The 25,313-nt window shown below is 37.9% G+C and overlaps 1 protein-coding gene across 7 annotated transcripts in view; it reads right to left on the bottom strand.

Moving 5' to 3' along the window:
- LOC306882611 (fibroblast growth factor receptor 3-like) overlaps positions 1-24,003 on the bottom strand; it is a 45,409-nt gene extending 21,406 nt beyond the window's left edge. For 4 of the 7 annotated variants that reach the window (XM_079437341.1, XM_079437343.1, XM_079437340.1 and 1 more), the window contains exons 1-5: positions 23,471-23,960; positions 18,011-18,235; positions 8,217-8,483; positions 6,253-6,318; positions 3,363-3,532 (exon numbers count right to left, since the gene is read on the bottom strand). In XM_079437341.1, coding sequence (XP_079293467.1) covers positions 3,363-3,532; positions 6,253-6,318; positions 8,217-8,483; positions 18,011-18,155 — 648 coding nt within the window. In that variant the 5' untranslated portion in view covers positions 18,156-18,235; positions 23,471-23,960. Of the gene's footprint in view, positions 1-3,362; positions 3,533-6,252; positions 6,319-8,216; positions 8,484-18,010; positions 18,236-23,470 lie in introns of all 7 variants that reach the window. The other 3 variants (XM_079437344.1, XM_079437346.1, XM_079437345.1) reach the window with 1 other exon arrangement.
- Positions 24,004-25,313: the final 1,310 nt, after the last annotated feature.

Raw genomic sequence — 25,313 nt, 5'->3', positions numbered from 1 at the left:
CAGTGCGGTGGATATTCAGCTGAATTGTGAACTGCAGAGAATATCGGGAGTAAAGGGGCTCAGGGGGTGCCAAGCAGCTCAGGTCTCTCTTGAGTATGTATGTTTGTAAGTGTATGTTCAGGATTTATGGTTGTGTCAAAGCGGTGCGAGCTCGTTCCAACAGTGGGGCTGTTTAATTTGACCCACAGAGACAGGAAGCAAAAACAACTGACCCCAGGGCGAGTCATTAAAACGACAAAACTTTCTTTTTCTCTCTCTCAATGAAAAGTAGTACAGTAGTCTCACTGGAAACACCCTGTTTCACCATTAAAACAAGCCATCAATACTGTACAGATGGCCCATAATCATACACACCCTAATATGAAAGTCTTATCAGTTCATATTGATAAGGAGAACTATTACCACTTAAAGGTGACATGGTCACTAGGGGCAATTTCAACAAAATTTTCCAATCAGGTTTCACAAAAAAATGTTGGTTGTAATTTTTGTTTGTGCTAGTTTTCTAGACATGCAGAGCAGAATAATGTATGAGTTTTATATGTATTTTATAATCTGTATTTATTACTTTTTCCACAGTCTATCATTGTGGTATCAACTATGTCATATAAACGCACCCTAAACAATAACTGGTCATTTGATGTTATGTCAGTCAGATAGAAATGCAGTCATTTCAATAGGAATCCACATGACTGGAAATTATGCATTAAGGTAAAAACATTCCCTATGCAGATTTCAGATTGGATTCAAGATGGTTAAGCAAATTTGCAGCGCTGACCAACAGAAAGCTGCTTAGTTTGCTTCTTAGCTTACTTAGTGTGAACTGTGCTTCATATACCGCTACACTATTGACAAAAGACCTTTTTTTGCCCACAAATGCCCAAAAAACTTTATTGGAAAGAAGCTGCAAAGTGAACTAGCCTTATGTAAACAATAGTGAACATTAAACACTTGACCTTTAAAGATATTTTTACACATAAATGAATAACAAATTGCACCGAAGCAGTTAATAAAGACATACACTGCTGTGGCCTACAGACAAAAGGCACATTTGTCGGTGGATTAGAGATTCACTGATGCTCCAAGCATGTAGAATTTAGCGCTGGTGGTCCCACAGAACAGTGCGACTGAAATTGAGTCATCTCTCGGAGGACGTAACAGTCTTTCTTCAGCTCGCTTGTCAATTGAGCTGTTGAATATGTTGCGAGCCGCTCACATACACACACTCAAACGCAGCATTTACACAGAAAATCAGTGTGTATGTGTGCGTGAGGTGTGACTAACCCACAGTGCCACAGATTAGCATTCTAACAATGCGACTTCGGCTGCCATATGTGAGCATGACAAAAGCCACGCCTCCCCCTGCCAATCAAGGTCTCTAAATTGCCACAACAACACCCTCTCAGAACCTCCCCCTTCTGATGACTCAATAGAAAGTTGACCTTTGACCCTGCCAGTCAGGCACAGAAAGTTGTGTCTGTTTGTATGTGTGTGTTTGTGTTAATGTGTGTGGGGAAAGCTGTGGGAAAGTCAACTGTCTAAACAAAGCCATGCATCGTTTCAAACAATGAGAGTACAGCATGTGACTCATTTTCTTGCATTTAAAACTCATTCGGCAATCTTACCGCGTTTAGTCAGCAATTAACGTGCCCTGACCGTTGGCCAGAGAGTTAGTCGAACTTACAACCGGCTCCAGTGCCAACAGAAACATAATAACAGCATTATTGGTCCCCTTGCAATGCAAAAAAGAGCTTTAAGATGGAATACGCTGATGTCTCAGGGAACTCCTTATGTTTAATTTTGCATAACTCTTTGCGCTTTAACACATCGTTGAGTGCGTTATCAAGCCATCAGGCCTGTCATATCCACACACACAAGGGGGTCACACATCCTTTCACATAAATATAAGAGCCTTGACTTTTAGCCTTGGTCTTAATAGAGACAGAAGACATTCAGGGTGAGCTGTCAAGCTCCTGTGTATGTCTGTGTTAAATAAAGCTATTATGATGCTGTCAGAGATCTCTATGCCAACAGTGACTGTGCTGACGCAGAGGACAGGTCTGGTATAAAGGATGACCCTGGGTGAGTGCGGACCCCTGGTGTGTGTATACGTGTGTGTGTTTGTAAGGGCGGGCCGGTCACACTATGGCCATGGAGAGTTGGAGAGGTCAATGTTTTGTTTCTAAATGTCTCCCTTAGAGGATACTGGTTATATTCTATGCAAACAGGTCAATGCAATGCAATGCAATGCTGTGTTAAAAATAATTTAAGTGTGCAAATGTGTGTGCAAAAAGAAGTCACTCAGAAGATTCCAGTTGTGCTTTCAGTGTTGAATTTGTTTCAGGTGTTTCTTCTAATATTCTGTTTAATTTAGAAACAAATTGTTGACATACAATGGGAGTATAGAGGTATAAAATGAATGTGGATAGCAAAGCTTAGAATATTTGGTCTTGGAAGAACTTGAGTAATATTTTATACTGAGATCTTTTGATTTCAGCACAGATCTCATTTGAAGAGGGGATGTCTCAAATTACGGGTGTCTTTTAATCAGGAGAAAATTCTGTAAAAATCTTTAGTAAAAGTTTCAATTCGTTTTCAGTTTCATCTCAAGGTAATCTAGGAGAAACAGTTGAGATATTAAAGACTAGGTGTAATTCACGATTTTTCCTTTCCAATAGGGAAAATGTGTGCCTCTTCAGGAAAATTGTGTTTAATAATGCTGAAGTATTTGAAGGGGTACTTCAATGAAACATCTAAATTCACCGAAAAGTCATGAAATCATGCAGCTCCAAACCTGTATGACCTACTTTCTTCTGTGAAACATTAAAGAACCAAAAAGCTTCGGTGACCATTGACTTTCACTGTATGCAAAAACAACAACTACAAAATCTTTCATCTTTTTCGCTCCTGAAGGACAGTAAATGATGACAACAAGTTTATTTTTGGGTGAACTATCCCTTAAATTGTGGGGGTTAAATCATTGAGCAATAGAGAAACAGCCCTGAGAGAAAAAAAATGGTAATAAAAAAAAATATAATAATCTAAAAAAATCAGTGAACAGCCAAAACACGTCACAAACAACACCCTCACAAACGCATCAACACATAAATAACAAGACCACACAGAACTTTGTATTCTTCTGTTCTTTCTGAGGAACAGCAACAGGTGGACATATCCTCTAGAGATGACAAGCAAATAAAATCCAGAGTGAGAGAGAGAGAGAGAGCTCTTGAAGGAGCAGATGTTGGGGATCTGTGTAGATTATTACTAATTGCAGATTCTTATTATCTGTAATCCTAAACACAAAATCACATGTTTGCACATGCACACGCACATGTTCTTAATCGGTATTCATATTGTCTTACTTTAATCCCGCCCATTCTCTGTTCTCCCTTGAATTCCTTCCCATTTTTCAGCCAATGGATGGTGGGAGTGGGGTTGCCGGCAGCAGGACAGCGGAACTTCACTGTATTGGCGGCGGGAACGGCCAATAGTTTCTTCTCCATCCGGTCTGGACGGGTCCAGTATGGAGCTTCTGTTAGAAATATAAGAATAAAATGTTTAGTTGAAAATATCAACTAAACATGACATTTTGAAAGTACACAAACACATGTCAGTGTACAATACATAAATCCATAGGCACAAATGGACCAAATATAAGCGTATGTTGACATGAAGCACTATTTTTTAGGGGGTAGGGTGTTCCCTCTCTGGGAGTCTTCGTGTGGGAGAATGTTTATGGAAAGATTTTTCTTGCTCGCTCTGTGGCAGCGTCAGACTGGCTGCCTAATTCCCAGACTGAATTAAAATTTGTTTGGAAAAGCAAACAATCTTACATACACTCTTACGTGAGTGTGAGGCGTGTTTAAGCTCTTGCAGACAGAACTCTGAAAGATTCCTAGTGTTAAATCCTTCACAGAGCCATGAACACACAATGCGGATTCCTAATAATAACTTATTATAATAACAGAGCAATTTTCCTTCATTTAATCTTCCCACAAATTCAGTTAATAATGTTGACTGTCATGTGGTCAGGTCTGTGTTTACGCTTCCGAGCAGCTAATGCCAAATATCACAGCATAAATACTTACAGTAACATCCTTTAGCTAAAATAATAGTCATTATTTTTATTGAACTTTGTGTGTGTGTGTGTGTGTGTATGTGTCTTTAAGAGATTGAGTAAGCATACTTTCATCCCTCCTCAAACAATTAACTCCAGATCAGATCAACCCACAAACTTGGCAATTAAACCCGCAGACGCCACATTTTGCTCCAGACATACATGCGAGCTCACAAGCACACATCTGTGAACGCACGAACACACACAATAAACCCATTAACTAGACTGAATATAATTTTCTCTCGCGTTATTTGCTCATGCTATCAGATTGTGAATGTAAAGGGGATTGGCAGGCTGGCATTTCCTTTGGCATAACCGATACACTAATGCCTGTACACACACATACACACACACACACACTCTTTTCACTGCATTCTCAGATGGTGAGTGATCCGTCAGGACCAATTTGGGTCTGAACCATACAGTGGACTTGGCTCCTATGTGTGTGTGTGTGTGTGTGTGTGTGTGGTTTGCCATTTTATAGAGTTCAGTATAGACAATTTGAGCTTTGAAGCAGGAACCGCGAATCTACAGTGACCCAACTTTTTTCCATTTACTTTTATTCTACCGCCAAAAAAGCCATCAAAGTACAGTGCAACTCTACACAGCTGATATTACACACAGCTTGCTTCAGTCAGCCAAACTGAGAGCAGTAACTAGCACTGCATCATTAAGATATTATAGAATATCATCAGATGTCACACGACCTCAGCTCTTCTCAAATGTTCCAAAGAGCCCAGACGTCACAGCTCTCTCTCTCGCTCTCTTTCTTAATTAGAGCTGGATTACTGGTCATTAAACTCTAAAGGGGTTTTGGTTTTTGCCTAATCCTTCGTTTCATGCCCTCCCCTCAACCCCTCAACCCTCCCCCAACCCTGATACCACCACAGCAGACAGATGCATTAGCTTTCCCTTCCCTTCCTTTCCCTCTCTTTCTTTCTTTGTGAAAAATCACAAACAGGATCTCTTTCAAATCTCAGTTGTTTCTCCTACAAAGCAATGAGATTAAATAAAGATAAAATGGAAAAAAGTCTCCTGAATCTCAGATTGTTCTCCCTCAGAAAAAGATACCACTAATCCTGTATTACGTAGAGTTTAAAAAAGAGATTCAGTATTATTTTAGTATTATTTATGTACTATAACAGTATTTACTTATATTTTCATCATTTTAATCTGTTGTTTTCATTTTTAATTTAAATATTTAGTTAGCTTTATTATAATTTTTTAACAGTTTCAGTTTAAATACTTAAACTTAAGTTGCCATGGCAAAATTTCACTTTTTTTTGTTTAAGTTTTTCACTGAATATTTATATTTTAAAAATAATTTTTAATAGTTTTAGTTCAGAATAACATGACTGAAGTGATCTGTTTTCTGATTTTCATTCTTTTATTATTATTATTTTTTCATTATTTCATTATTTACCATTTCTTATCAAATTCAAAGATCTGGGCAATGCTATCAATAGTATTTATATATATTTTTTTTACTCTATTGATGAACTGTATATTACCTTGTTCTCATTTCTCTCTCTTTTATTTAATTTTTTTTTTTAAATATGGTCAGAATCAGTGATTCTGATTCTTATTCTTTTATATATTTGCCTGCACAGACATTTATCAAAATGTGTTTAAAATATATGTATTTTAAAAAATCAATCAGGGCTTCGTTTCCCAAAAGCATCCTAAGCCTAAACTGATCGTAGCTCCATTGGTTTCAATGGGTCTACGATGTACTTAAGCTAACGATGCTTTTGGGAAGCACAGCCCAGGTTACTAAAATGAGAACCTACCAACACTAAAACATTAAGAAATTAAATCTCCCTCTGGTTTCTTTCTTTACTTGATATACACAAAGTCGAAGACATTGTGGCATTTTTTCCAATTTTTAGTTACATTTCATTTGACACTGTTAGACTTTAAACTATTTCTCTTCTTTTCCTTTCCTCTCACTTGATCCCTCCTGAGAATTTGTTTTAGCATCAAGTGGGAGAAAAAAGCAGCTGATGAAATGAGATGCAACCTAACCCCAGCTAAAAAAGACAGCAATCTCATGCATTTATTACACAACAGAGAGACTTCATGAAATCTCAATCAAAAAAGAGGATTGAAATGAGAAATAAGAGGGTGAAACACACCATTTCCATTACCTGCATCATCCTCATCTTCATCATAATCTTCATCATCACCAGAGGACAACAAGTCTAAGATAGACAGAGAAACATAGAGAGAGAACAATCTTATTACTACACAGCACAGTGGCTTTTCTGTATGAACAATGAACCTATTCATATGATCTACAGAATGAGGAAAATAAACTGATAACAAATCAAAACCAATTACTGCACACACACACACAGCAGTTAATGGATGGCAGATGTTAACAGAGATTCAGTGAGATTTCTGACAACAGCTGTATTTTTACATACGTCCTGAAATACACATACACAAACACACACTCTGGTATCCTGCTTCTAAATGAACTCATTCAGAGGGAGAGAAAAAAAAACGTTATGACCCTAAAAAAGAGATTATTCTGTCTTCAGCTCCTCCTCTGTGAACATTTACACAGGTAAAACTGTACAGCACACTCTTAAACTACCAGCAGAGCGTGAAATCCAACACTAGGCCTATTTAGTGCTAAAGATATGCTGTTCCTGGGACACTGAAGCTTTCTGTGTGTGGCTTTCACAGTGTTAGTTGCCCCAAACCATCAGATTTACACTATATTTTCATGTTTTGTGGCTTAACAGTCTTCTACTAGAGGTTTGTCTTATAAAATGTTGTTGTTGTTCTGTGGTGTTATATGTTTTTAAAAATTAGCACACCCAAAAGTTAAAAATTGTCAAGACGTAAATGACAAAACCCATGCAAACAAAGGATGTCATTGACGTCAAACCTGGTGAGGAGCATTTATGGCCACCTTATTAGAAGATTACCAAACATTTTCTTTTTCTGCATATTCCTTACACAAAGCTTTAGAAGACTCGCGAGCAGCTCAGCTTGTGTCCACGAGTTTACAGAACCAAAGATCACTCTACCGTTCAAACACACACACATGAAAACAAATCTCTGCATTCCATCATGTAATGTCTGTTTGTCTTAAGAGTTTAATTATATTTTTTTATTACAGTATGTACATGTCCGGAATAGCATACTTTCATACTTCTCCTACTATTCTTCAGTATGTAATATGTACAGTATACTGTGCAAATCAGACAAATTTTCAGTATGCATAGACATTACATTAGCCAAATTGCAAAATATTAAAAGCAGTTTTAAATGTTTTTCTTTACTTTTTGATTTACTTTAACTTTATTGATTGAGTTAAACATTAAACAATTTTTACATTATATTAAATATTACTTTTTTTTAAATTCTTAATTTAATTCTAATAAACACATTCCTACTATAAAATGTTTGACCATTTGGCCAATAATTAAACGGCACTCACTGAATTCCGATCATGTGTCAGCAATGTATGAAATGTGTAGCATTGTATAATACATAGCCTACTGTATAACTATTTTTAAATTATAATAATAATAGACATTACAGAGTATACTACATAGTAAGCAGTGTTCAGATTCCATTCTAAACATAGTCAGTGACACTTTAAAGGTTGGTAAAGTAAAAGATAACTATACCTGACAGGCCGGCTCAATATGCCAAATGTGACGCGCACACAAACAACAACTCTAGTGTCTATTCAAGAATATTTCACACTGATTTTAATCTATGAGGACTGAAATATGCCATTTTCCTCCGTACCTTCCCAAGGAGGCCCTATTTTTGTAATTCTCTCATTTTTATTTGGGTAAAGTCCTCGTCACAGTCTAAAACAATCCTGTTCAGTCCAGGTGGAATATTAAACAACATGTAGACTATTTAGCATTCTGCCTTCGAGTGTGTGTTATTGTGCTTGTGTGATAAACGTCAAGTCAGCCTGTAGGTGTGTGCTGGGAGTATGTCTCAAGACCTGTTTGCCTGCTGGGAATGAGTCTGACTGGCAAGTTTCCAATTAATGCTTTGCATGCCTGAGCTTGTGCTACTGTACTAAAATAACGACAACGCTACTTAAATATTATTCGGAGAGACTGACCGATGACTCTGACGGTGTAGTTGCTTAGCAGTGTGCTGCTGTGGGTGTCTATACAGGAATACACCCCTGAGTCTTCATAGGAGACGTTGATGATACGGAGCACTTTTTGCCCCACCCGTGTACGGTTGTTAGGAGACACGGTGTCGCCGTCTTTCTGCCACACGATGGGGACCAGGAAGTCGTGTGGTGTGCAGGACAGATCCACAGTGTCCCCGACTGCTGCCACATAGTCCTCCAGAAACACTTCCACCTCACTCGACACCCAATCTAACATAGAGAAAACAGATAAAGACGTATTAATGGAGTAAATTTAATCTGCAGTGAATGAAAGTATCGATAACTAAATTAGATTTATGCAGATATTTTATCCGAAGTGACTTGAAGGTACACATTAAGCTATATAGTAAGGCTATGTAAACTGCAGTGTTGGGGAGTAACTAGATACATGTAACAGAATTATGCAATTTAATTACAAGATAAATGTAACTGTAATCGGTTACAGTTACTGAGAAAAAAATGTGTAATTGAATTACAGTTACTGATGAAAATGTCTGGTTTAAATGTTTGAAAATAACAGTTGAAAATTGTACATTTCCAAAGTAACTTTCTAAGCACTGGTCAACTGTGTCATGTGTCACTGCATTCCAAAATGTGTCCAAGCACCATTCAAAATGCAAGAAAAGTTTTGTTTTTCCATTTACCATTGTCAGGGCATAGCAACAGTTTGCAGGCAATCTTGCTTAGCAAGTTAGGGAAAGTTGACATGTTTATAGCAAGCTAATATTTTAGGTAGCTAATCTAATTGTACAGTTGTGTGATGGTAACTCATGCACTCTTTAGATTTGTTAGCATTAAGAATGCATGTTAAATCACGATTAGACAGAAGTAACATCTTTTCTTCAGTACTGTGACATCCAAGTGGAAGTGAAAATGTATGGTGCAGACTTGGTTCAGTTCATTGTTGTTTGGATGGAGGCATATTTGAATGCAAGTCCAGCATACATCAACAGAGAGAAGTCTGTTATTTCACCTGAAGATTGACATTTTGATTAAAAACTGAGGTCAAAAAGTAAAAAAATTTAAAAATTGATATATATATTTGTTGCTTTTTTGTTGGTTTTGATTGCTTCTTATGTCCTCATTTGTAAGTCGCTTTGGATAAAAGCGTCTGCTAATTGACTAAATAAAATAAATAATATATATATATATATATATATATATATATATGCATGGATGAATTATTCACAATAAAATCAATAAGATGCATTTAGAAAATAATTGCATCTAGTAGTTTGACAGACAGATCTACAGTATAAATGCTACAGAAACCACTTGCTCCAAGGTGGATCTAAAAATCACACAAACGCATACCAGGAAAAATAAACAAATATGTTTATCAACCACCCTGGAGACCCCACTGAGATGCAGAAATGCTACATGCTGGAATAAATATTCCACCTGACAGAGTTTCCTACATTTTCCCTCTCTTTTTTCCATTACCTCCAATAAACCTGGTTTTCTTTCTGTAGCATCTCTATCACTCTTTCGTTCTCTCTTTTCAAAGTGACATTCATCTCCGGGAAGAGCGGTGACAGACTTACAAAGGATTGATATATTTGATAGATGTTGCGTGTGTATGAGGTCAGGAGTGTGTTGGCAGACGGCTTGCAGACAAGACTAAGCTGGAGTGGAATACAGAATCAAGTGTATGAATTATAGATCACCCGCTACATGTGAACACGTACACACACGCTCTTAAGTGCAAAGTCCAAAAACACCACACTATCTGAGGCTTTCTGAAGGCCACGTGAAGTGTTAATATCTCTTTGATCATTTCTCATATCAGTTCTTGTGTATTTCACTCTTGACGCCATCACATCTGCCTCTCTGTCCCCTTTTTTTACCTTTCATCTTGTCTTTCACTCATTTCTCTACCTCTTTCCCCCCTCTATACCACTCAAATCCACAGGCACCACAGTGCTGACATTAGACGGCGGCTCCTTCAGTGAATAAATGCCGCTGTGTGTGCGCGTGTCTATTCTATATCCTGTGAAAGAGAGGGAGTGTGTGTGTGTGCTGGGCCCAGTGAAAGACACTAATGTGCGTGGGGAAAGGAGTTATACATACATATCATAAATGGCTACTGTGTGTTCCCATATTTCCCAGGAGATGTGTGGAGAATGGAGCCAGTGTGAGGTTTTACAGGGCTGATATACTGTATAAACCTCTTGAGGACCACAGATCAGGTGAGACTTTTATGAAGACTCACAAACCCCGTTCATATGTCACCGTTCTCTGAAATTCATAACGTAGATGTATCTGCTTTCTGCTATGCATTTCCATTCATTTTTTGAATGGCAGTTGCTTGGCTGAAATATGTGACTGGAAATCTGAGCCGTAAAGCCACAGGATATGACATCATGACAACACTGATTGGCTAAAGGCAAAACTAGATTACTAGATTTCAGCAGTGGTCAACCATCCCGGATATGAACCTTTGGCAATGTCCTGACCTTTCCTGACCACAACACTACTATCCTCCAAAGCCTGTAATCATACTTTCACTCTATAATCAGCTTCATGTATTTTCATAATCAATGTAGATTCAAGCACTGTTTTATATTCAGCACACACACACACTTGCATGTATTGAAGACAGTTTTCCTTTGATCATGTGGGAAAGATGAAAGGTTTTTTTTGTGTTTTGCCAGAGTTGTGCAGGGTAATATGTGAGACGTGATTTAAAACCTGCTGCCATGGGCAACACAGCAGTTGCTGGAATATATTTGACTGCTTTTATGAAACGAACAGGTCAACACCCTGTGTGTGTTTGTGTGAGAGAGGCATTTTTAGCAGTAATCAGAAAACAGCAGTTTTTATATCTAATTTAAAAGTATGTGTGTTTAATATAAAGTGTGTGTGTTCAGTTGACTAAATGAAGACACGACTTAGATGTCTGTTATTAATTTTTATATATATTTTTTAATATAATACAGTTTTAATATAATACAGTTTTTAATATAATATTGTTATAATAAATATTGTTGCAATTGAAAAAAACTAATTGTAATAATGTTATTTATTCCTGTGATGCAAAGCTTAATACATCAGTCTTCAGTGTTACATGATCCTTCAGAAATCATTCTCATATGCTGACATGCTGCTTAAGAAATGTTTCTTATTATTAGCAATGTTGAAAACAGTTGTGCTGCTTAATATTTTTGTGGAAACCATGTTCATTTTTTTTTAGGATTCTTTGATGAACAGAAAGTTCAAAACAACAGTATTTATTTAAAAGAGAAATATTTTGTAGCAGTATTAATTGACTTTTGATAAGTTTAATGCTTCCTTGCTAAATAAAGGTATCAATTTCTTAAAAACCCCCAAACGTTTGAACGGTAGTGTAATGTAAGCGTTTTGCATTTTTAGAATAAAAAAAAAAAGATTCACACTCACACACACAAACACGTGTGTTGGATAGGGGTTAATGTGGCCTCGTGATTTATTTGCTTGTTTTAAGGGACGTGTATTGAGTATATGCTTTTAGTTCCAACATTCACTAACACACACATATAGCTGACAGCATGTGATAAATATGTGTACGACTAACAGTCTCTGGTTCCACTTGTTTTGGGTGTTGCAACAAAACGACAGGTTAAAACAAGATAATATGGGGGAGGATAGAGAGTCTACACACACACAGACACACACAGAGTCATGGCTGAAAACACAGGTTACGTGATCTATTGTGACACAGTGTAATCAATAAATGTAGCTGATTTATAGCAGGTAATTGGTCTGCACCTTTATCTACTCTCTCACACACACACACACACACACACACACACACACACACACACACACACACACACACACACACTCACAACAACCGGAGCTGTGCCAGTCTGCTCTTTTGCCGTTTCCCGCTGCTTTCAGCCGTTTGGCATGATACACTCAGTCAACATCCCCTACTGTCGTCTGACCTTCAGACTGAACACAACACACATTCACGCACACAGTCTCACGCACACTTCTCGTATGCAATCTTCTTTCCGCTCCCTCAGCCTCAACATCATCCAATCTTGTTGTGTTAAAGAACTATCTTTCTAAAGCTGAAGTCTGCATCCACTCTATGTGTGAATCGCAGATGCCGGATGTAAAAACCTCATGTTTCTGAGCCAGATCCTCCTCTAAATGAGACTGCGGGAGAGAAAGAGAGAAAGATGCGATCGACGATTAGGATTACGACAGAAAAGAGGGGTGGGTGGAGAAGAGTTTGCAGCTTGTTACCTCTTTTATTCTGTCCTGTTGAGGCGTGTGTGTGTGTATGACGGCGTGCCCTTGAGGAAAGTTTAAGAAAGCTGCTGCATCCAAAAAGCCTTGTCTACACATACACACACACAAAACCTCCCGCATCAGTGCGCTAATTAGTAACGGAAGCTGGATGTACTGAACATCCAGAGCCCATCCAGAGTCTGAGCCAAACTCTTTAGCACACATCCATACAAATATATATAAATATACATGTACCTTGTTTTTAATCTTTGTCCTAAAACATTCTTCCAACACATTCACATGTCTATACTCAAAGAGATTTCACACACACACACACACACTGAAACAAACACACAGGTTGTAATCAGGGACCAGACCATCTTAATTGTCATTCCATAGACGAACTGGCCTAGTTTCAAACCTTACACACTGTACAGAACACACACTCAAAACACACTGCAGCAGCTTGTAAAATGAACAACTACATGCTCTTAGTCTAAAGTAACGTCAGCACATCTTTGGATATTTCACAAATGTCTTTTTCCAGATCCGGTTTCTTCTCCTAAGTAATTTTCCTCAGAATTAGGGTAAACAAAAACTTATTTTGAACGTTAAAGTGTTTAATTTGAAGTTGAAATTAAGGCTTGTTCTTGATTAAATGTTTAATTTATTAGGACACATCCCAATATTCATATTAGTGGTACTTTTACATTGGTGGACCCAACCTGATTTTGAATATCCTGTTAATTTAATATTTGATAACACTTTATTGTACAGTGTCCTTGTTACACATTGCATGTACAATAGCAAATTATGCACAACTACAAGCAACTAACTCTAAACCAAACCCTAATCTCTAAAGTAAGTATATGTTGTTAATTGATATTACTCAGTACTTAATTGTATACCCTGTAACAAGACCATCTTAAATAAGTTTAACTAAATAGTTATTTTGTGTGTGTGTGTGTGTGTGTGTGCGCGTGTAATTTAGAACAATACAGTACTTAATCACCATTACGTCATCATCTGATATTATTATATCGGGCCATTGGACAATGTACTGTAATGCATATACTGTATATCTCAAAATAGCCAAACATTGTCTGATTTTTCATTTTGGCCAACATAAAATGGTCTATCACCATATTAAATTGTTGTATGTCAAATGTGTAAATGTGTGCTGTTAAGCCAAGTGAGATGTTTTGCGAACAAAGTTACTCTTTCAACTCTGTGACCTCAAATTGTCCTCAAAGAAACACAAGCGATCAAGCAAATACACACACAAACACGTCACCTCTCCATGGCCCCTGCCCTGCCCCCTTTACCCACTCTGTCTTTTATTCTGAATAGAAATATAGCATTTTCAGAAAGAATGAGAGAGAGAGAGAGATGGGGTATTACTGGGCAGGAAAAGTACTAATCCTTTGCCTTGCTTCCTTCCAGCCAATGATACCCAGAAGCAACTGGCAACAGCTGCTCAGAAAGATCCCAAATCACACACACACACACACACACACACACACACACACACACACACACACACACACGTTGGTTTTTGTGGTTTATGGGGACTCTCCATAGGTGTAATGGTTTTTATACTGAACAAACTGTGTGTACTATTGCCCTACACCAACCCTACACCTAAACTTAGCCCTCACAGGAGACTTTGTGCATTTTTAGATAAAAAAAAAAAACACAATTTAGTATGTTTTTTAAGCCTTTTGAATTACGGGGACATAGGCAGTGTCCTCATAAACCACCTTCATATTGTAATACCTCTGTCATACCCATGTCATTATACAAATTTGTGTCCTCATAAAACACATAAACATGCACACACACACACACACAAACACACACAGTCTGAGTGTATTAACATGAATATGCGATCCCATTTATAACTCAAAATTTTAAACAAAAACAGATTCCCCTAAACATGTGACACACTGTTTAGTCTATCACACAGTATAAACGACTAATAACTGAAACCAAAAATTTCATAAGGCCTGCTGTCCTTGTGTAACATTATAAAAGTTTATAATGCTCGCACACTGCTAAACAAAGCCAGCACTTGATCACTTTCGGTTACAAACTGATCTGTGTGCGGTATAAGCGTTGTTACACTGTCATTAATGCATTATTAATGCTTTATAAAGTATTCATAAGCATCCCAGGAGAGAAAGCAGCCGTCATAGAGGACTCTGTCTTCCTGAGAAGCCTAATATATAAGATACTAAGCCAAAGCTTAAATCTAACCAAACTCTTCGGGAGATTGATGGATGGACTGCTGTTTGTGTGGCACATCAAGCACTGGTTTGTTGTGGATGTGTGTGTGGGATGGTATGTGTTGGACCAGGAATATTGCCAAGGCAGAGGTTCATTCCATGGGTGGTAAAGGAGAAGTGTACATGTCTCTGTGTGTGTGTTTGTTGGACTTCTTACAGCACATAACTTCTGCCATCTGTTCATGACTGCCAGAAGTGGTATAGGGGAGCTGAGGGAAATCAGCAACCCACACGCGCAAACACACGTTGACTTGGCTAAGTGCACTTACCGTTGACTTCTATTGTTTTTATATAAAGCTAATTATAATTACTTGAGACTAACTCTAACCTTTCAGGAAAACCTTTTAGAACAACCCAAAGTTTTGGGTCTGTATGATTTGTATAACATATGCTCTTTATATTTGACATGAACAAAATAGATATAAGAAAGAATCTGATGAGAATGGACAAGGAAAACATTTCAGCACAAACCTGTCAGAAATGAAGCAAGTCCTGCTACACACACACACACACACACACACACACAGAGCCGTTTGTTTTACCACTTATGACTTTATGTAAGTATCTAAGTAATGTCCTTCAGGGGAACTGATAATTACATTGAAGACACCCATCCTACAGGTTGACAGGCCAGCAAGTGTGTACGTGCTTCATACGCCTCTGCCTCTGTCTATGTGTACGGGTGTGTGCATTACTGCGCAGGTATCTGGTATAAGAAAGTCTATCCATGTGTGTGAACAGGTGGTTACAGACACCATTTAGAGAATGTGTTTCTTTGCTCATTAATGACTCATTTGCTGACTGCAGTGAGTTTCAAAGAGCATTAATGAGGTCAACCAACCCCAACTAATAAGAGTAAAACAAAAGAAAAACACTGACATGAATGTGCAAAGGGTCTTAAAATGTATGGAAATGTAAGTAGTATGTAATAAGAAGGAATTGAAATATAGTCAATCCAATTCATATTCAATTCGAGTCTATCTAAAACATAATGAAGACTTTCAGTAACAAAAACATGCACACACACACACTTTTGCACGTGTGCATCAAGACTTAATTAATTAAGACCTGATATTCTGATTTATAAAATGGATACTTAAATATTTGATTCTCACTTCTGATTTGAGGAGGTTTGTGTTAAATGTATCACAACAGCTACTTTACTTCATATACAGCTTCATGCTGTGCCTAAGAACATCTTACTCACGTTAACTTCAATGTAATGTGCGGCCTCTTGTGGCTTATTGCTTTAATCTGTCTGTCTGAAATGATCAATTTAAATTTACTGTCTTTGGATACACAGACCTAAAAAGAGGAATAGAGGAATAGAAAGAAAGAGAGAGAAAAACAGGAGATTTGGTGGATAGGATTAAAAGTGAAAAGGAGCTGGGTGGTGAAGTGTTTGCAGGTTCCTGTCTCATAACAATCCCTCTTTGTTTATGCTGTGGTTATGCTGAAGACTTTCTGCATTCTCTCCTTTGGACCATGTGTGAACATTAACTGTAATTCTCTCGCCGTCTCCTAATATTTACCTGCTATCAGTATGAGAAATCAGATCCACCAGCAATCAGATGATCTCTCCCAACACACACTCACAGAGCGGAGAAATGGGCCAAGAAAGCATCAAGCTCCTTTCTATTTTCTAAGTGACTGTAACATGTTTAGTAGAGCCATCTAGAATCCAAACACAACAGAGACTCAGGTGAACTCAGCCAAGAAACCTGTCTTTAACAAACAACTGATAATGATCAACACCTCTCAACAACATGGGCTCTCATACCTGCCCACATATGCAGAAAATTCAGACGCTATCTGCCTGGAGTGATGAGCTATTATTGAGTCCACACACACACACACACACACACACTCTTAGCTGTCATGTAATCCACTCTGCAGGGCCTCATCCGTCAACTGCGGGATAATAAATCAATGGCAAGGACAAAGTGTGTTTAAATAATATCAGCTACACAAGTGTTCATTGCCACAATACCCACTTTGTGCCACTGTACAAACTCAGCCAGTTACACACTGCCCAATCGAAGAGGCTGTAACTTGAGCTCCTTAAGAACACAGAATCACTGACAATCTATTCATTTTCAGCATGTGATAAATAATAACAAACAATCCTCTGTTTTTTGAAAGTGTTTAAAAATACATTTGAGAAGTGCTTGCACTGAAAAAAGGTGTGAATGACACAGGTAAGTGAAGCCTAAATCAATTTAGATCCTTTGATGAAGGTTCACAGATTTCAAAAAGAGGAGATGCAAAGATTCAGATGAACTAAAATGAATCACTTAGTAGTGAACACAGTTTGACTGATTCATTTAAGAGAATCGACCCATTCATTTTAAAACGAAACATCGTTGTGGCCTCTATACAAAACCTACTGTATACCTAGGTGACAAAATATTTCAGAGCAAACAATAAATGTAAAAATGTACATTCACTATAGAAATGACCAAGACATTGACAATGACCATCCAGTCATTTCAGATAATTTAGTTTTTATAATAATTCAGACTGATACACTAATGAATCACTAATTTGACAGATTAATTGAACATTATCTGTTTATTCAGAACAGAACAAAATATTCACAAATCAATCTTGGCATATCTATATACCAAGTATTTCAGAGCAAAACACTATCATTCAATATGATTAATACATTTATTTAGCAAGGATGCATTAAACTGACCAAAGGTGACAGTAATGTTACAAAAGATTTCTTTTTTAAATAAATGCTGTTCTTTTGATCATTCTATTCATCAAAGAATCATGAAAAAATGTGTTTTCAACTTTTCAACATTTAATCACTTTTCAAAATGATTCTTAAGCAGCAAATCAGCATATTAGAATGATTTCTGAAGCATCATGTGACTACGAAGACTGAAATAATGGCTGCTGAAAATTCACCTTTACCATTACAGGAATTAATTAAATTTTAAAATATTTTGATATAGAAAAGAGTTATTCTGAATTACAATAATATTTCACAATATTCCTGATTTTACAGTATTTTTGTTCAACTAAATGCGGCCTTGGTGAGCATAAGATATTTTTTTTTTTTTTTTTTTTTTTTTAAATCTTACTGACCCCAAACTGAATGGTTTGTACACAAAATGTATATTTAAAATTCCATACTTTTCCAGGCATGAGAAACACAGTGTAAAACTCTGATATTTTCTGGTTTTCATGCGTGTGTGACAGAGAAGGTGAGGTGTAATGTCTGACCTGTGGGCTCTGTGGACAGTAGGTGGGCGCTGTACACCGGAGGGAAGATGAGGGCCGCGAGGTACAGAAGGAGACAGAGCGGGACCATCCCGGGCCGAATGACGCGGGGACGAGTGTCCTCACCACGGAGACCAGACTCAGACATCCTCCACCGTTCCACACATGCTGTCAATGTAGCGCTGCCACACACACACAAACACGATCCTGTCGCTGCCTGTCCCCCACCTGAAACACAAAAACATAATCATCAATCATAAGAGAACATCAATCATAAGAGCTCAAATAGAGAAAGAACACAAACTTCATATAACAGTATAAATAGTAAAATTGCTCACAGACATTCAAAAAAACTTAGGCCTGTTCCTTGTTATTTTGACATGGGACACATTTTTCAAAACACTCTATTGAAATTCTGTGCTGACGTGCAAATGTCTGCAGCAGTCCTTCTGCGTACACTGTAAATTGAAAAATAAAGTGCGACGACCACACACAACTGCCACGAGCGAATGAAATGGAGTGATTTTATATTATATGTCCCGCGCTAGTTTAGACAAGACAGGGATTTGTTGTAAACTCTCTTTTGCCGTCTTACTCTCCCTTTTTTCTTCTTCTCTCTGATCGGTCTACTCTGAAACACGTCTTTCACTAAGCTAACACAAACACACTTATCTCTCTAAAGAAAACATATGCTCCCCGCACACTCTTTGACTTGTGTGTGTGTCTGTGTCTTGCCACATAGAGAGTTTACATTAGTCACAATAAAAGGAATGTAAAGAGCTTTACATACACACACATACTGTATATACTGCACTGTAAAAAAAAAAGTTGAGCTAACTTAAAATTTTAAGGCAACCAGCTTCAGCAGATTTTTGAGTTTTCTCAACTTGTTGTTTTAAGTTTATACAACAAAAAGTTGAGAATCTCCTACAAAAATAAGTTGAGAGAACTCAAAATCTGCTGAAGCTGGTTGTCTTAAAATTTTATGTTGGCTCAACTTTTTTTTTTACAGTGTGTAGGCTGTGTGGTTTGATTCCAAGGTGAGAGATTTTCGCTCAAAGATGCTGAGAATTTGAGAGGACTCTGTGTTGCCTTAAACTTGAACTCCTGTTATTTGGTTTAGACGCACAAAATGTTTGCGTTAATTTTAAACGGTGGCATTCTTCTCGAACGGATGCACACACTCTCCTGAGGCTTGTGTGGCGCTGTTTTCCTTTCCCTTGACGAGCAGACGCTTGATTCTTGGTCAGCAAATACTGAAGAGAGAGAGAAAGAGAGAAGCCGGGCTGGTGTGTTGAGTAACTCAGTGTTTTCTCTGGCCAGCGGAGCAGGAGCGTGCACTGTGCTGTGGGCTGATAGTGTATCAGCACTTGCTGTTGTAGGAGAGAAGGGTATATTTGTGGAGCGTATTTCTGGAGTGGGTATCGTAGGTGTGTTTTTTGAGCATGTTTCTGGAGCCATACTATCTTACAGTAACAAAGCTTAAAAGTAGGGGAGAGACCTAAAGCAGAAACAAACTCTGATATATTCTTGGAAAAGGCCTTATCTTGTATTATTTTTGGAGTATTTGATTCTGATTGGTTGATCACAGCATTCTGTGGTACAAGACAACTAAACCAATTGACCGTTTAACCAGGCAACATTTTTTTTTTAGTTCTGTTAGACTAACTACACAGCTTCTTTCTCCTACATAATGCTATAATTTCATCTCAAATACAATTTATTTATTTATTTGGGAATAAGCAGTGTAATGAATGGGATAATGTTCAGTAAGCCAGTCATTATCGCAAAAATAAACCTCTTTGTGGTGATACAAGACCATCCTGATCACCCTGTCGTGGTTTATTTAGCGATAATGAATGAACGATTGCACAATATCTGTTACTTAAAACAACATGGTGTAGTTTGAATATTGAACTTTGTCTGCTTGTATCTTAGCTATGCATTTATAATTAGCCACTATACCCTTCAAAAGTTTATGGTCGGAAAGTTTTTTTTTTTTTTATGTTTTTGATATAAGTCTCTTAGGCTCACCCAGTTGATCAAAAATCCAGTAAAAACAGTAATATTGTGAAATATATTTACAATTTAAAATAACTGTTTTCTATTTTCATAAACTTTAAAATGTAATATATTCCTGTGAAAGCAAAGCTGAATTTTCAGCATCATTACTCCAGTCTTCACTGTCACATGATCCCTTTCTTGAATAGAAAGCTCAAAAGAACATAATTTGTTTCAAAATAGAATGTTTTTGTTACCATTCATTCTAAGTAAAGGTAATTTTTTATTTTTTTTAAAACTGACCCCAAACTTAAATGCATATACTTCTGTGCAAATGAAACGTTAGAGTATAGGCAGCTGGGACTGTGTGACATGACAGATGTGTGCAGCAGTGTGTTGCTGTGTGGTGTGTAAAACTCTAACTCTTTCAGAAGAGTCAGTGTTTATCTAGGGGATTACTGAAGAATTCGATTTGGACTCTATTGAAATATTATGATTATCAGTCTAGCCAATAATTCAACATTAGCTACTATGTTGTACCGTCTATATCTCCTTTTCCATCTCTTACTTTTAGACCCCTCAGTCAACACTGATACAGAACACATATTAAAGTATAAAAAATATAATGATCTTTTAATGGCAAGCAAACAACTACAGACCTGAATAAGGCAGTGCAAGAAAATTCTGTCAAATCCTGGGCGTTTATGTGTGTAATGTCTAATAGTTTTGGGTGAAAGAGGGTTTTACTAGAATCCTATCACACGCTAGTCACACCATGCAACAAATCTAGGACTCAAAAATGTCAGTAATCTCCAGTAATTGTGCAGCCATGTCAACGGCCGGCCCAACCTAAAATCTGCCAATGAAAATAGGGATTAGGAGGGAGACAGAGCAAAAGAGTGATAAAGAGTGTGAGAGAGACAGCAGATGAAAAGCTGAAGTCTGAGGTGTCTCTATTAGAGTTTGGCTGTAATCCTCTTCCGAGGACTTCACTCGCCCTCCTGCGGTTCACTGAGAGCTCTGTCAGCGCGTGTGTGGGAGTGTGTGAGGCTACGGGTTTGTGCATTGCTTCAGTGTAGACAACTGAATAAAGGTGAGAATTAAACTCCCTAACCCACCCTTTTAAACATCCCCCTGGAGGAACACATCAAACACAGACAAATCAAAGAGGACCAATTTACAAACCACATTTACAGATGTTTGTCACTGTGAAATTATGGGTTTCTCCAAAACGTCTCAGTCAGTGACTTTTCTGTGCTTTCTAGCATTAAACCCATCATCTCATATGCTTACATAAAGCGTCTGGCATGACACTGTCCACAAAAAAACATTCATAGAAAAAGAAAAGCATAAGGGTAATTAAAAACAGAAGGATGAAAGAGCGAGAGAGCGCAGCAACATTGTCCATTGTTTATTGTATGCCTTGTTTTCATTCATGCTGTTTTTAGCCCTTGGATTGCATTGTGCATTGTGTGTAAAAAGATCTTGTGCACATTTTTGTTGAGGTTTTTAATATATATTAGATTAATCTCTTACCAGTAGCTAAGGTCTAAAGAAAGCATGACATATATTCAAGACTTCAACTCTCAAACTTTTGACAGTCCAGAGTAGCGTATTGATTTTGAGCCAGCACCAGTCCGCTGAGTGTCACAATTAGTCGAGGTTCCAATTGAAAAGAGCTTATTTTTTTCCCTGATGACAAGCCCTCTCACATTTGAGTTGTGTGAATGCCTTGGAGAGACCTTTACTAGGGCTGGTTTGAAAAGTGCATGGGACACATGACTAGAAAAGTAATGATTATCACCCCCTCAAAAAAGGTGCAGTCATTTCTGAAAGTGGGAGATTGTTATCATAGGTTCAACATCCAAGCTTTTCATCCTTTTAGTCAGTTGTTTCTACTATATTGAGTTTTCAGAGATTCAGAGACTAATTTCCTAATCAGTAAATTGTTAATTTCACTAAAAATCAGAATGAATGTATTGTTGGTACCATTTAAAAATTTAAGTCAGCAAGGAAACAAGACATCAAGAATGTTTCATACAGTGCATGAGTTTAGCAGCCAAATTTCAGGATATGACAACCTGAACTGACAGCAAGAAATTTCTTGCTGTCAGCCATTTAAAGCCCAAAGAAACTTTATAAACAACAGATCTGCTTAAAATAATGATATCATCGAGATTAGGGGAAAACCCAACAGTTTACATCCTAGATCAGTTCTCACCACGGACTCCAGTTGGGTTTGAATGACTCTAGTACATGAGGTGGCTAATTGCCCCCAGTAGCCCGCGTTAACACCTCCAGAGACTCTAATTCACTCCGATAGCTACAATTGGTTTCAGATGGCCCGTGGGTACGGCAGAGGAAAAACTAGTGAGGTTCCATTCAGTGTGAGCTAAAAACAACACAAATGAAGCCCTACTGAGGTGGCCGCAGAAGAAATGGATGTAATTTTGGTTTTAAAATGCGTCATACGTCAAGCTGTAAAAGGCTTAGTCTTTCTTCAGAAAGACATGCCAAGTGAGTGACCGTTAACGAGTTATTGAGTTTACAACAGGTAAAAATATAAATGGCTCTATATAAGGTCTCTATAATGGAATAGTAATAAACAGTTTTGTGTTCATGCAGCTTTAAGGATCGGTTGATATAAGCGCCCTTGACTGTGTTTCCCATCACCTCACATCTCACTGAGGGTTTCGGCACCATTAAAACACCTACACCTATGACAAAGACCAGCTGCTGACGAATTAAAGGCTAGTTTCTGACTCGCGCTTCAGGAAACGAGTCGATTTCACAGCTCAAATCGACTGTCCACACAACAGGCTAAATTTTACACCGCAAACATTTTTAATTGAGCCATATTGTGAATTATTTCAGCACAGGTGCTGCTTCTCCTCGCGACTAGAGCAGCTTTGGAGCACGCGGTACTCATACTCACACACACTCACACACACACGCCGCGCAACACCTGTCCTGACTGTAAGCGATACGGGCACACACCACATGTCACCGCAGCTTACTTCTACACTAAAACTTTGTTTCCATTCAGAATGCTTTGATTGAATCAATAGCCCAATTGAAAAACATGTTTTGGAACTGGAACAAGGAAACAACTAGAAATATGAGGAATGAGACTATTTCCTACCCCTCAAAGGCGCCTTTACACCTGGTCTGAGCAGCTCTGTCTACTTCAGAGTCTGTGTCAAAACGCAATGCTACATAAAACTGTTAAAGAATGCAGACTTCAGCTTTTATAGTTGCCTATAGTTTGAGACGGCTCTGATGCTGCTTTGCGTCCATGTAAATGATGCAGCATGAGTGCAGCCAACTTTATCTATTTATTTTTTTATTTTAATATTTCAAAATTCATGTTTCTATATTCATAAGGAATTCCATTATTACTTAGGCAACTGTAAAAGACAATATGTAGGCTTATAATAAGAATTATAATAATAAACTCCTCACCAAATTCCTTCTTGGCAGTAATCCTTTTCGAGATGAAAATAAAATAGGTTTGTCGGCTTTTTGAGAAAGCTTGGTCTGCGGGGTCCTGTCCAGATTTTTCGTGAATCACATTCAGGGGCAAATCATCCAAATACAATGAAGTTTCCAAATCCAGGCCGTATTCACACACAACCTTGAGCTGTCCGACTCTGTCCAGTCCTTAAACCGCTGAAAAGTGTTTTAAATGCACACTGGACTGTATTATCTAAAGAAGCAGCAGTGTAGTTTTGGCTCGTTAGAGGGTCTCGGGGTCCTACGGAAGAAGCTCCGCTCTTCTGCGCTGCGCTGTCCGGGCACAACTGCTCCGCTGCGCCGCTGGGTCTGTTGTGAAGTGCGGGGCGTTTGGTGCTGTGTAAAAGCTTGGCTCACAGACTCCCACTAACAGTTTGAGCACCGGGCTCTGGAGAGAGGGAAAAAAATTAACTAGGATCGGATTTCAAACCGCGTCCCTGCTGCGAGTGCAGTGCTCGCCGCCTGCCGCCCCCCTCGCGAGTTCAGGGCAGAGAGAGAGAGAGAGAGAGAGAGCCGCAGGCGCCTCCCACACCAAACCCGAATATTCAATCAACTTACTCACTGTCAAATTAGCTGCGCTCAGCGAACCCAAACCGCGCTATGGACCATGGAGAGAGTCAGCAGAAAAACAATTAAAAATAGCAAAGATTCTGCTGTTCATACTCTTTTTAGGATGCGAATTATATTGGGGTTTGGGGGGCATGACAACGTTTCAGTAAGAACAAAAGTTTGAATACAAGTCAGTGAGGGCTAATGTACTGTACACACTCACGAAGATGCTGCCATTGTTTGAGGAGGTAACCACACTGTTCAAACGCCTGGTTTATCGGGCAATACGTCGACAATGGTAGCTAAAAGTGTTAGGCTATTATAAGGATATTATATATTTACACACCACAAATATATCACAAAAACGTTTGGTTTGAAACGGCGTTAAGATTAATTTCTAACTGCTTTTAGAAGGCTGAAAGACTATTCATTTTGCGCTAGATTGAGCCCCAAAAATTACTGACAGAAATTCTTTAGGCTACACATCCCACTGACAACGCTCTATAATATGTACTAACCATTAAATATTTTTTTTTTCGGTCCCACTTTATATTAGGTGGCCTTACTATGTACTTGCATTTAAATTAATCATTTGATACAATGCACTTATTGTGTACATAGCCTACATGTTTTTCCATTGTACTTATATTTTTAAAAATACCTATGCAGTTATTTCTGTAATTTCTGTAATTACATTTATAATTACAGTGTTGACTCCTCCTTAAACCCGCCCATACTACCAAACCTATCCCTAACCTTCCCTGTATCCCACCTCAAGAGCAGCAGAAGTGTTTTGCAATACAATATGACCACAATAAGTACATTGTACTTATTTTTTGATGTAAGTACATTGTAGTTAAGGCCACCTAATATAAAGTGTGACCATTTTTTCAAATAAGTTTTTATTACACGAAATAGCTTCAATTCTGCAAATCAAAACAGATTTTTGGAGAGAGAAAAAAAAGATTTTGAGGTGTATTTAGCAAAACGTTGCTATATGACAATAGTGTACCACAATGGAAAATATGTATGATTTGTATGAAAAATGTAATTTTTCTATCAAATTATGATATTCTTTTCAATTGAAATGCACATTTCTTTTAGAAATCGATGCATCCAATCTTAAATTCCATCAAAATCTGCCACACACATACAAACACATATACACACTCTCATCGTTACAGTCACTGAAGGCCAACTCATCCTCATTGTCATCACATGGAAGAGCCAACTCTACACTCTT

The sequence above is a fragment of the Barbus barbus genome (assembly GCF_936440315.1).
Source record: "Barbus barbus genome assembly, chromosome: 16".
In the NCBI taxonomy this organism is placed as follows: Eukaryota; Metazoa; Chordata; class Actinopteri; order Cypriniformes; family Cyprinidae; genus Barbus; species Barbus barbus.
Note: the sequence above shows the minus strand (reverse complement) of the source record. Positions and strands in the feature narration are given on the sequence as shown.